Consider the following 14,239-nt stretch of genomic DNA (forward strand, 5'->3'; position numbering starts at 1 on the left):
AGGGCTTTATTCAGTCAGATCCTACCCCTCAGTGTCTTGACTGATCCCACTAACTTGGTGTCATCTGCAAGCTTGATGAGAGCACACTCCTCACCTCATCCAGGTCGCTGATAAAGCTGTCAAACAGGACAGATTCCAGGACAGACCTGTGATACCCCACTAGTCCCACACATCCAGGTAGGGTCTGATCAGTAACCATGACCCTTCGAGCCTGGCCATCCAACCAGGCTTTCACCCATCTGGTTGCCCACCCATCCAGACCATAATGTCCCAACCTGGGTACAAGAATACTATGGGAAAGTGTGTAAAAAGCCTTACTAAAATCAGTGCAAATGGCACTCACTGCTCTTGCCTCAACCACAAATCCAGTAATTTTATCACAGAAAGCCATCAAGTAGGTCAGGTGTGATTTACCTTCTCATAAACCTGTGCTGTTTTTCTCCTTCTTGTGCCTGGAAATATGCTCCAAAAGGGCTTGTTCCATGCTTTTCTCATGGACTGCAGTGAGGCCAACTGCCCTTTAGTTCCCTAGATTACTCTTTTGGCTTTTTTTTGCAGATGGGTGCAATAGTCACCTTTCTCCAGTCATCAGAGACCATCCTCAGTCTCCACAACCTTTCAAAAATGATAAAGAGCAACCTAGCAAGGGCTGAACTCTCATCAACCTTGGATGCAGCCTGTTTGTCCCATGGACTTGTACAGGTTGGATTCACTCAAGTAGTCTCTGACTCAGTCCTGCACTGCTGGTTCTCCTTGAACCCTTTCAGTGCACACAGAGATCTGGGACACCTTTTTTGGTGAAGACCGAAGCAAATGAAGGCATTGAGCACTTCAGCCCTGTAGGTGTCCAGTGTCAATATATCACCTGCCCCATTCAGTGACAGGCCCCTATATTTCTTGTTCAGCCTATTACTACTAATGTAGAAGCCCTTCCTGTTGTCCTTCATGTCCCTTGCAAACCTCAATTCCAGCTGTGCTTCGAGTTTCCTGACACCATCCCTTCATGCCTGGGAAATTCCTCTTAAATTCCTTGTCTGTCATCTAGCCACGCTTCCACCTCCTGTATATTGCCATATTGCACTGGAGCTCTACCACGAGTCCTCTGCTTTACCAGGCTGGTCTCCTGGACTACTCGTTTTCATGAATTTTGGGGTGACCTCTTCCTGCGCTTGGAGGATGCTGCCCTTACAGACATATGTCAGCTTTCATGAGGTCCTTTTCCCTCCAGGGCAGCCCCCATGGGATCTCACCTACCAGTTCCCTGACTAAGCTGAACTCTGCTCACCTGAAGTCCAGGGTCTGCATTCTGCTGTTCTCCTTCCTTACTCCCATCAGGATCTTAAATTCCACTGTTTCATGTGCATTATAGCTAAGGCTGCCATTATCACATCCCCAGCCAGTTCTTCCTTGTCAGAGAGTGGCAGATCCAGCTATGCATCACTCCTGGTTGGTGCGTCCAGTTACCTGAGCAAAGGAACTACCTCTGACACCATCCAGAAATCTTCTTGACTGCTTGTGTCCAGCTGAGTTGCCCTTCCAGCAGATGTTAGGTAGGTTAAAGTCCCCTGGGAGAACCAGGGTCTGTGTTTAAAGAGTTCATATGCTTCCTCACCTTGGTCTGTGACACACTCCCACCACGATGTCACACGCACTGTCTTCTCTTCTGGTCCCATCCCACAAGCTCTCAAGCAGGCTGTTGTTGGTCCTGTAGAGGAGCTCCATGCATCCAGACTGCTCCTTCACGTAGACAATAGTCCCTCTTTTCATCTTCCCTACCTCTTCCCTGAGCTTGTGTCAGTCTGTCACAACTCTCCACTTGGGCAAACTGTCCCGCTATGTCTGTTACACCAACGGTGGTGTGGCTGCATGCAGAGCTCTAGTTCCTCCTGCTTGTTTCCCAGACTGACTGCATTTGTGTAATTATACTTGAGGCAAGTATCCCTTTGCCCTGCTTTATATTTACGAGGTCTTATGCAACACGCTGCAGCCTGGTTTTGACCTTGTACGCTGCTACCTCACTTAAGAGGGTCACCCCCCTCCCTTGTCCTTCCTAGTTCAGCTCTTCTTACCAGGTTGGTCAAAAGGTGCTTTTCCTCTGCTTTGTCAGGTGGATCCCATCTCTCCCTAGCAGGCTCAGTCCTCAGAGTGGGTCCTACGGTCGTAAATGCCCAATTGACACCAGGTGTGCAACTGGGTGTTGACCCACCGGAGCTATCTGTTCCTCCCCAGGCCCTTCCCTTCACTCATGGAGACCAGGTGTTGTGAGTATAATGGCTTAGGCTCTGCCAACCTATAAATTTAAGTATGTTAATAGGCACTGCTCATTTAAACTCAATGCTTTCAAACCCCAGGACAGAATTTAGCTACACAACTTCCATTCTGCTCAATAGGACTTGTGTGGTTACACTCATGTGTGCATAGAGCAGAACGCGTGGACACAAGTATGAGGACATCTGAGAATGTCACTGTTTGTAGTTATTCTGCAAGTCCTCTGGGACAGATACCTCATCTCTCAGTGGTCTTCAAAGCCAAGCAGGACTTTTTTTGTACACTGTAAAAATAAAGTCTTCTATAAAGAACTGCTGAAAAAGGCCCTGGAAAACTCTGGACCCAGAATCCCTCTGATCCTCGTAAGTGCTACTGGCAAACTCATTTCTGTGGTGGTTTTCTCTTAAAAAGGTCCAGTAACATTTTCTTCTTGCCATGGAGTAGCATGTCCATTCTAATGAGTTACTGCTTTTTAGTAGTTGCCTGCTACCTAGTGGTTTTCACATACTACTGGCACAAGTAAAGAACGTTTACTGCACAACTCCCAGACAAAATGAGAGGATGGAAAAGTGCTGAACCGCGGTCCTCTTTGCTCCCCTGTGCTGTCCAAGCTCTCTCTTTCCTCTCTGCCCTTCCTATCTTGAGCCTTTTTTCCCCCATAACTTCCTGCGAAAAAAATACTCTGATCCCTGTAGGAGATCACTTGGCCCGTGCTGCTGGTCACCAAGCAGCAGCCCTGGAAGGAAAATGTTGATCTCTTTGAGCCCGACACATGCACACAGGGACAATTTGCCTTGGAAACAAAAAACACAGCAGACAATCCTCCCTGAAAGTTTCCTCTCTGCCAAAGCTGCGCTCTCTAACCGACTGGCTGGGAGAAAGGGACATAGCACCCTCACTGCAGTTCTGTGGCAGCACATCCATTACAGGTTTCATAGAATTATAGAACAGCCCAGGTTGGAAGGGACCTTGAAAGATCATCTGGTTCAGCCTTTTGTGGGAAGGGGAGCCTAGATGAGATTTTCTAGCACACTCTCCAGCCGCGTCTTGGAAACCTCCAGCGATGGGGACTCTACCACATCCCTGGGGAGGCTGTTCCAGTGAATGGTTGTTCCTACTGTGAAACATTTATTTCTTACGTCAAGATAAAACTTCTCCCAGTGCAATTTATACCTGTTGCCCCTTGTCTTCTTCATGTGACTTAAGAGAGCCTAATTTCTCTTTGTAGCTGCCCTTTAACTACTGGAATACTGTGATGAGGTCCTGCCTGAGCCTTCTCTTCTCCAGGGAGAAAAGACCTAACTCTTTTGGTCTTTCCTCATGGGACAGGTTCTCCAGTCCTTCGATCATCTTCGTGGCCCTCCTCTGGACCCTCTCCAGTCTGTCCACATCTTTCTTGAATTGTGGGGACCAGAACTGGACACAGTTCTCCAGGTGCAGCCTGACAAACGCTGAGCAGAGTGGGATGATCATGTCCCTGTCTCTGCTAGATTTCCCCACCACCTTCAAACTTATTTCCTCATTTCAATCTCACTCCAGTTCTGCCACCGTTCCATCTGCTTAGAGCTGGAGCAGAGCACGTGCTTATGGCTGTGCTGGCTGTGGAGCACTTGCAAAGGTTAAAATCCTGTCCTGCTTGGGAGGAGCGTGCATGGGGAATCTCTCCTTGTCTTCACAGATCTTGCAAGTTGCCCAAATATCCTGTCATTCAATAAGTTATCCTGGCAGCAACTATCCTGCTAAAATCTCATGAACTTGGGGGGTTTTTTTGCTAGGCTTATGGTATAAACCAGACTCCAGAAAGCCAGAAGTTACAATTTGTGCTTACTAAGGGCAAAATCGTACCAAAGCAGCACAAAAACTGTAGGGGCTTTTGTCTGTGGGAACAAATGGCAGCATTGCATCTTCCACAAAGCTTCTCTTCCACAGAGCCCGGCCTAAACCAACCACTGATGACCTGGATCTAGAGAAAATCTTCCCTCCACCAAGCTTTGGGAGCCTGGGTCAGGGCCCGGTTACTCTGCAGCAGGTTGTCTGCCTCACACGCTGTTACGAACCAAGCAGTCGTCTCACGTTGCTTTTCCTGACCGGAGCGGATCAGAGTCTCTGTGTAGCTCTGGTCTCCAAAGAGGTATTCCTGCTTGTGGTAAGCATACGGGAATTCAAAAAAGTTCAGGTTGAGTTCACCGGATTCAGTTTTAAATGTATTTTTACTTAAAGTGTAATCCTGTGAGCTAGTAACTGTCACAACTTACTGTGATGAGGTAGGGAGACATAATTCACAGTTTATAGATTGAGGGACAGAGAGCTGAAGTACACTTGGATATACCCTTTCAGCTGAGCCTTAACAGCTTAAACAGTTACGACCCTCTGGCTGTTGGTTGCTGTTCTAATTCACACTGGAAGGCTGAATGTGCCTCGCGCAATAAGTCACAGCATCGCAGCCAAAGGGGCAGGGGGCAGTTAACAGCTGAGAAACAATAACTGGAAATTAAGGGGCTAAAACTCCTTAAAATCAGTCACAAGAGTACATCTGGAAAGGCGGGGGAGAGGCCCAGATCAACTTACCTACCTTCATTGCTTGCAGATAAAGCAGATGGTCTAGTCCAACTCCTCAGTGCTTCCTTGTGGGCCGATGGGAATGTTTTAGGCACCAGAGAGCGGGCTGCAAAATTATTGCAAACAAATTTTGCCCTCTCAAATATAGAACAGTGATTTATTGGCGGGGGGAAGGGAGTGATACGGCAAAATTTCAATGATTGTTTTAGTGGGCTGTAAAGGAAAATGATATGGCAACACTGCAGAATATAATCTGTAGGGTGGAGAGGGGAGGTTTCCCCTCCCAGCAGAACAGGTTAAAAATTAAGTTTATTATGTATTTATAAAATGAGGAGAGAGAAGAGAGAAACAATACTTATTGGAAAGCTAAAGAGGTCTCGAGAGCCTGACCTACCCTGTCTAGCCTGGAGGCTAAATTCAATTCCTCAAACACAGGACTGCCTCCAATTCTGGAAAGCGCTACAGTCATGCTGAAGACAGCCGTCTACAAATGGTGTGTGCAGGCACACACACACACACAGGGTGTCTAGGCTCATCTCACTGTGCACGAGAAAAAGCCACAGCTCCAGCGGACAGTTCTTCCCGGAATACAAAAGTCACCTTTTCAGGATGCTCTCCGTTAATAACAGAAGCTGCGTAGAGGCGCGTAGGGACCTCTCAGGTGGTTAAAATGAGGTGGGATGACTCTTTAATGACTTTCTTCAAGGAAGCTTCCGTTATCCCTGGCTACCAACCTCTGTAACCATCCTGCTCAGTTCCTCCGCTGCAGGACTGGCTACGAGATCAGAAAGTATATCCGCTACTCTTTTACTTTCACTCCTACTAAATCGAGTTTGAACTGTTTACGAAGAACCTCTAGCAATGCCAGCTGCACAGCAAATTCAAGAGGAAGCGGCTGGTGGTTCCATGCACAACCAGGACCAGCTTCCCTCATCCGTAGGGCTGCAGAAAGCTTTGATTTTGGCTGTCTTCATGAATGCAGGTGCCTGTTCTGAAACAGTTTCCTTAGCTGGCCTGAAGTCAAGGGGAGGTAGGGCTGTACCAAGTCAGCATCTTTTGAAAAAGAATCAGGCCCTCAGAATGAGAAGACAAAGGGTGAATGCAACAACGAACATTAGCCCAAATTAGAAGCCAGAGTTTAAAGCACAGCTTTTCACTTTTCTATTAGTTTCCCCTTTTAAAAATTGATGAGCCTCACTGGGGCGTTGTTTTACCTGTGGTAACATTTCTTGCTTTGCAACTATCTCAGGGTCCCAAACGCATTTTAAAAGGGAGCTTTGGAAAAATTAGGGCAATTTGCAATGTGACAGACCCTAAGAGACCTAACAGCTGTGCACACAGAGGGTACCAGAGAGCTAAGCTTAGACACTTGAGCTATGGCAGTTCTTCAAAGATGTAAAGCAATGTGCCATTTTCTTTAGTCTTTGTGTTACTTTGCGAATTGACTTTATTGAGCTAAGCAGTGTAAATGCCATTTCATATTTCAACAGAAGCTGCCTTAGTGCTTTGTCCTTAGCACTGGTAATTCTGTTCCTACAGATAAACGCTGGTGAGTGATGGGTTTATGAAACAGTACAAATCTTACTGCTTTTCTTGCTTGGTTGTCATTAATACCAATAAACCAACTTGACTGCCAAATAAAAGAAACGCCACCTTTGCTTTGCCCCTTGTTCTCTGGATTTTACAAATGAAATGGCAATAAAGCTCCTAACAGCCTTGAAGCCTCATGTCAGCACTTAGCATGGCATCCTGGTGATACGAGGATAATGTTTTGGCAGAGGAACAGCTTTTCCCTTGTGTTTGATTAACTGTCTGCTACAAAAAACCATGTAAAAGAATTGTCTATCATCAGTTCTGTGTAAGTCTGTGACGGAGTACCTATATACTACATATGTGATGGTAAAGAACACAAAATATGTAAGAAAGAGAAGACATGAATATCACATCATTATCTTCACCTCCACTCTCCTCCTACTATCGCTCAGAGATTCACCACCATGTTCATGAAAATCAAAATACCCAGAGTACTTATGCCAACAACTACATGTACACAGAAATGGGTTTTCACTAGAACATCTGTACAGTAAGGTCCTCAAGGATTAGCCTCACTGCTTCACTGAGTCTGTCTTAATGAACTTTTAGAGTCGTATCTATCTCAGGATTCATTATTTCCTTCAACTCAGTCTAAGAATTACTGACTACCTTGTGGAGGCTAACAGAATTAGTAGTCCAACTGCATTTTTCTTTGCATTTCTCTGTGAAATTAATGAAGTAATAATCAACAAATTATTCCAAAGATATTTATTTCTTTCTTGTACACGAATTAAAAATAAAATCTTACAAAAAATGGAACAACACTTTGAAATATATAATCTTATTCATACATCAAGCTTTTTTAAAATGTAAGCTAGAAAAACAGAAATTTCATCTTGGACCCATATAATATTCTTGCAGTACTGTCTAGAAAACTATGTTAAAATAAATATTTTCTCCTTGAAAAGGGACAGTGCACATTGCTTAACCAGACAAGTGTAAAAGTATCAAAAAGAATTCAGTGCAAATTTAAAAAATAAGCATTCAGATTACATTTCCTTTCATACATGATTTCTAAATGGTTAACAGTTCAGGTTTTTCCTATTCTGAAACAGAGTTGATCAGAATCAGTTGAAAAGAAAGTTGAATAAGCTATTGCCTCTTTGTCTTGGAATTTATTTTTTCAGCAATGTCCTAATAAACTCTTCTTGCAGCTCTCCTTTGTCTTGAAGTTAGGCAGAATTTGCCAGAGTGGAAGCAAAATCTTTTTTTACTTCTTATCTAGAATGCTTCAAATATATTCAAGCTTTACAGAACGTTTAGGCATTTGCTGTCGGTGTCTGTGAACTGGGGTCATAGTTAAAATTTACAGAGGTACACATTCATTATGTTCAAAATCCTGTCAATTATTACTTTTAAAAAGTTTCGTAGCAAAGAGTTAGATATTAATGGTAGTTTGATAAACAGGTATTTAAGTTAAAAACATCAGACTGCATCCGACACAACATCACTTAATGATCTCATTAGCATCCATTTTCTGTATGTTTTACATAGACTAAGGTTGACATTTTGGTTGAAGTTCACTCCACAGAAAGCACTTCTTACATGAGTAAAAAAATAAATAAATAATTAGGTCTTTTTTTTTTACCTGGGGGATTACAAAGGTTTTGGTTTAGGTCTCAACACAAAATGTACTTGTTATTTTATACATGTTTTTAAGGTTTCAATCTCTTGAACAAAAGAAGTAAAATAAAAATACAGCTTCTCCATCTGCCCTTCGGAACACACATCCTACCTCAAGCTTTCGCACTTGAAGAGTCAGACTGTCCACACAACCTGAACTAGGTGATGTCTTCTGGATGATAGGTCAGGGTTGGACAAAACCATGTAAATCAAACTCAGTGAAATGATTTCAAAAAATGTAAATGTCCTAAAAAAATAGAGTTAACTTTTTTCATTTTGGATGATTCTATGTCTGAACATTGCACTTCTAGTTCAAAAAGGCCATCTTGCTGAATTTGGCTAGATGTTGAAAAAGAAAGAAGAAAATTGCATCCAACATATTTTGCTTCGCAGCTTCTAAAACTTGTAATTATGGCCACTAAAATCATATACCCCGTTAAAAAATGAGTACAAAAAAAGAAAATTCATACAAAATCAGGTAATTATTTAAGACTTGCTCAAGGATGTTGTTGGTCTGACCTTTCAAAATACTCAGGCAGGTGCTTAATTTTAAGCACGTGAGTCATTGTGCCAAGAGAGATTTTATGGTGAATGCTAATGCACAAATGTTAGCTAGACTGGCTCTTCCACTTCAAGATAAGCATGGACGTAAGTGCTTTGCTGGATATAGATCAGGATGCTCAGCACCTAACAGGACTTTAGGCGCTGATCCAGCAAAGCACTTACCCACACGAACAACGCTGCTGAATTTAAGATCACTGCTCATGTGCTTAACATTAGGCATGCTCGTAAGTGCTTTCCTGGAAGGGCCCGATAGACCAATAGTGTATAAGCTATAAAATTTGAAGCAGTGTATGTTTAACACACCGCATATTTAACAATGTTAATCTGCTGAGATTTACTTTTTCTTGGAACAGGGCATGTCTAACTTCAAGCATTTATTTTCAGAAAGTGTGTAAAAAAAGCCTTTAAAAGCTGCTTTGAGATTATGGCAAGTTAAAATAATATTAGCGAGTCTCCTTATGCTCCTTTCATTTCTTCTTTGCACGTCTTTGTGCAGGCATCTAAAAAGGAAAGAGAAAACCCTAGTCATAAACATTAATCTATTCAAATAAGCATCCATGCATTTAGTTTCCCTCTAAAAAACATCAAGTCAGATGCAACTGAACACCTGAAAACAAACATCACTGAACTCTTCTAAATTTCAGATCTGAAGGCAAATTCTGCCAACTATGCCGCCTTTTCCACTGAAAATATTCAAATCACCAGTTGTCACTTCTACAAATAGAACTAAGTTTATTACTTAAGACTGAAAATGATGTGCAAGTTCACCCTTACATGTCCCTAAGTCAGTGCTGGTATTTCCATATTAATTTTTCCACGCCCACTAATGTCAATCCACTTGCAATGTGAAATTTAAAAAAGTAGAAATGTAAGAGTTGCTTATTCCCAAAACAACAACTATAAAAGCATCACAACTCATCAGATATTTACATGAACACGGAGAGATGTCATGTTAATCCAGAAAAAGAAAGAAAGGCAGACCACATTTCTGTAGTGGTGCTGGCATATTGTTTCAGACTAAACTAACCAAGGAAGAAATAGCAAAGCAGCACTTCATAATGACCTACTGCTACTGCTGGCCAGGCAGAGTAACTATATTTAAATCCTCGTTGTGGTAGGAAATATTGCTTTATGTATTTGGCACCATATGCTCTTCATAACTTCTTACAGCTACATGTTGAGGAAGTTTCAAAGTTACTAAATGCATTTCATTCTTTCCTAAAGGGAAAAGAGTTTTTGTTTTCATGTGAAAGCTCTAATGGCTTTTGGAAATGGCTTATTTTTTTTGTCATGCACAAATTCCTGCTCAACCAAAAGCACAGTCACTAATAAAATTACTATTGTTGTAAGTTACGGCATAGCTGACAGCTGAAGTCGAGATGTGACACACTAAAGCACAACGCATCTATGCACAGAGGAAGAACTCCAGGCTTGGTCCTTGAGTGCAGGGGCAGATGTAAAAGTCATGTACAGAGAAAGAAAAAACACAAATCGGTACCCCAGATCTGAAGTCAGCACAAAGGCCTCCCATTTCTATCACAATTGTCCTCCTTCTGTCTTGAATTCTGACCAGAGAAACTGGGACTTTTTTCTTAGAAGAAAGGTTCTTGAACTGTTCAGTCAATGAAAAGACGCATTTCCAAACTTTATTTCACAAAACTTTTGAACTACCAAAACCAAACCCCTAAACCTAGCAGATTTAAATATCTAGAAGAGCTTCTACCATCTAACTGTCCTACCTCACAGTTCCTGTTTCTGATGTAACTCTCTCCCATTCTTGGTTTTCCACTCAAACATCCATCCCATGCTTGTCTGCTGTCTCAACATCTTCTAGTGCTTGGAATTGGCTTTCCATTAATAGAAACACAACTCCTTTCCTCTCATTTACCAAAATCCTCCCCAGGATGTTGCTTACTGCATAAAACGCCATTAACATTAACAGCATGTGCCTGTTCTTTTTTTTTTCCCCCTAACATTATCCTGCACTTGCAGGTGGTGGTTTTCGAAAGTTGTCATCGCTGGTGCACCCCTTCTCCTACTGATCTGAAGTTGGGGGGTTTCTTTGACTGTCAGATAAGCTGCTGGGCTAGGCTGAATGTTTTTCAAAATCAAACCCTTACAGTTCATGACTGCGATTGCTCATTCTGGGCTCACCGAATGCTAGTTCTTTCCAATCACAGCAAAGACCCATCGGATAAACCAATATGTGCTGCTACAGGGCTGGTCTTCAGTTACAGCTGAGGCAAGTAAGGTGAGAAAAAAGCAAGATGGCAAATCTAAAAGTGGCACACATAGAAATTGTCACAGACAATGACACCTACTATTAAATTTTAAACTTGTCTGACAGTTAATGTCAGAAAAGGAAACTTTACTGATAGGGCTGGTGAAATTCTGCTAAAGACAGCTGAGCAACAAGGCAGTATGGTATAACAGGAATTTCTCTATGGCTCCACGTAGCAATTCCTGGGTTTTTTGTGTCCCCCACTGCTCTCCACCCCCCTATATTGTTTCCAAAAGTTGACATTCATGCCTGGAATTTTATTAAAGCACCAAATGACCGGGGAGAATGATTCTAAATGAAAAATCAATGCAGTCTCTGCATCTGAATCACACACTTCTCAGCCTACATTCAAGCACTAATACTATGGGTTGATTTTCAGAGATAAGGAAGACTTAGTAGTGATTCCTCAGAATGCCTGAAAAGGATTTTTTTCTAAGGAGCTTCATTTTGGGTCTAGATAATCCACTTCAGACAAACATTTTTAAAACTGGGAATACTGTACGCTATTGGGACGCTATCCACATTTGTTAAATAAATCTCTCTGTAATCAGAGATAGTAATTCCATAGATTTCCAAATTATTCTCCTCTATCTGGAATTCCAACCATACCGACTTCTCTATTTACAAACTATGTCTGAAACTTCAAAAAAACCACCACTGGTCTGAAAACCCCAATAACAATTGCAAAACTGCACACAACATAGCAAGGCTCATCATTGCTTTCTGGTTGGAAGAGAATGCCACAGAGCTCTTTAACCTAACAGACACCACTGTAATCCAAGGGTTGTAAATGGCAGCAAGCAAGTCTGAAGTGGAAAAATGGCAAAAATGAAGAAACCCCTGGTTTCTCTGAAACTCCCAATTATCAAGGGATACAGGCAGGTTCTCTACTGAGCTGAAGTAGCAAAGAATGACATTATCTTAAGAGTGTCTTTCTAAAACACACATTGTAGTTGATCCACAGTAATGAAATGACTCAGTGCAACTACTGGTGGATGAAATGACGAATGTTGTGCAGAACTGGCTAGACCTATACAAATGATCCCAGTGACGCCATCTTTTTCAATTCTGTGAATCAGGGAAGTTGCAACACAGCAGACAGCTATCCCTCTGAATATATAGGAATACTCTGTAATGAGGAAAGAACACACCCAAGAGTGAGTAGTGCTTTTTAAGTAACAGTCCTACCTTGTGCAAAGCTTCATAAAACTAAACCTTATCTAAGACACTCACACTTAAGCTTTTGAATCCAGCTCGAAATAGGCTTCTTTTAAAATCCCAGTTTTGCCTTTAAATAAATCTTTCCCTAATTATTTTTGTAAGGACCTATTGACCTTGGAACTCAACATAAAAATACCCCTATATTGCTATGTGTTAAGAAATTTATCATGGAAGCCCAAAGTGATGCTGTAATTCTTTAAGGATTAAAATTTATACACAGGAAAATACCAAAACCCCTTAAGAAATGTCCTGAAGCCTAACCTAACTCTTGAAGCATACAGCAAAAACAACACGCACAGATTTGTTACACAAAGCACTTTATTGCATTACATGCACATTGACATTTATTGCAATTTGTTTCTAGCATATTCAAAACAACCCAAATCCCAATATAGACACTATCTTTGCCTCAATAAATTGCCACGATTGGCAATGCTTACATCAGCACTTAAGACTTGAGTCAACGTAAAAATCTAATGACGCCATCCTACTCTGGTGTTATACTGTGTAAAAATCTCCAGAAAGTCTCAAAAAATAATGCTCCTTATGAATGAAAAACTCCTTAAAAACTCAAAAGAGGGCATGTCTCCAGCCCAGAATGGAGTGCAATGGAGAAAACTCTGTGGTGGCCTTGACTGAGCTTATTCTAGAACAAGCAGCAGTTCAGTATGGTACCATGCTAAATCTTGCTTCTCAGCTCACAGGACCATGCTAATGCAGCTAGGCTCTCTTCCTGACCCAGGCTGGAATATCTGCATGGTACTGCCTTGCCCTGCTGAGGCGTAACAGCTCTGTCAACACTAACTCACAGATCTCTTCAACACACTCCACCATGTACATAGACGTGCCCTGCATATGCTATACCAACAAAAAAGCCCAGGAGACATCTTTAGCTTAACATAAAAATAACCACTGTATAAAACTCTTTCAAGAACGAGTCTTTATTTTGATGCTTTAGGTTTGGAGCTGAAGAAAGTGGAAATGGATTTCATTCCACTCTTATCAACTTTGGCGAGAGCCTTCTGTGCTGCAGACATCTTGCTGTTTGCCTGTTAGTGAAATGATAAACAGAAAAAGTTAAGCAGCATCTCCATAGGAGGGGAGTATAAGCTACAAACTCCTAAATACAGAAGTCAAGCAAGAAGTTGAATTGCTTTTTTAGTATACAGCAGTAAAGATAATATTATGCAGGCTTTAAATTGTAGGAGAGAAACCTTACAAAACAAATTTGAGATTATTCAAACAGAAAAATACTTGTCACAAATTACTTAGCCTCAGACAAAGACAGAGAATCAATTACAAGGACAAGGAGGTAAAACATCTTTCCTTTCTGCAGAATGAGGTACCCTAACTCAAACGTTTACTTTGGGATAATCCCTGAGTGTACATTAAGAGGAATAATGTACGCAATCTAACAGATGCATACTGTACCCTCCGACTCAATCTCATGATTATGCTGTCAGCAGGCTGAATTACAGCCTTGCATTACAGATGATGAATAATTCAGACTGATTTATTATCAAAGACTCTATGCACAGTGAAATAAAGGGAACAGAGATGGAAGAACTAAGAATGAAGAAGGTAACTAAAATTTGAAAAGCACTTCGAGGCCACTGGGACAACTTCCCAGACTTTTACACCTAAAACACATTTTATGAGCCACATTTTATAAAGCTGACCTCTTTTCTTTCTTACATTTTAAAATGTTATGTTTTAAATCTCTAGCTGTTTTCCCTATTAAGAAAACTTTGCATTGACCTTTCTTTATGATACTCCTCAGTCTGCAGGACTTCACAATTACAATACTTGGGATCAGCTAGAAGGTTATGGATAGGATGGAGATATGCAACAACAGTATGATCGTCTGTGTTACTACACAAACAAAACCACTGCCAAAGTATTTAAAAAAGAGTAGTATACTGTACAGAGTCCAAGAGCTATCTTTCCTTTCCCAGATTCTCTCATCAATGTGCTTCATTATTTCAGAAGTAAATCATATTTAATGTTAAAATGAATTATCTCTCCTCAGTTTATTTCTACCTTTATGCTCGGTTCAAAAGCTATAGGTACATAATGGAGGAAGGGGGTAAACATACATACTTTAAACTATTTATCACCTTCACTTAGGGG

At 41.5% G+C, this 14,239-nt stretch overlaps 1 protein-coding gene across 1 annotated transcript in view; it reads right to left on the reverse strand.

The window, feature by feature from the left end:
• Positions 1 to 12,480: 12,480 nt before the first annotated feature.
• Positions 12,481 to 14,239, reverse strand: part of RNASEH2B (ribonuclease H2, subunit B) — a gene marked incomplete at its 5' end in the record, with an annotated part of 39,094 nt that continues 37,335 nt past the window's right edge. The window contains one exon of the mRNA XM_010583434.1: positions 12,481 to 13,158. Coding sequence (XP_010581736.1) covers positions 13,051 to 13,158 — 108 coding nt within the window. The remainder of the gene's footprint in view (positions 13,159 to 14,239) is intronic.

Source organism: Haliaeetus leucocephalus, unplaced genomic scaffold (genome assembly GCF_000737465.1).
Source record: "Haliaeetus leucocephalus isolate CR32 unplaced genomic scaffold, Haliaeetus_leucocephalus-4.0 Scaffold897, whole genome shotgun sequence".
NCBI lineage: Eukaryota > Metazoa > Chordata > Aves > Accipitriformes > Accipitridae > Haliaeetus > Haliaeetus leucocephalus.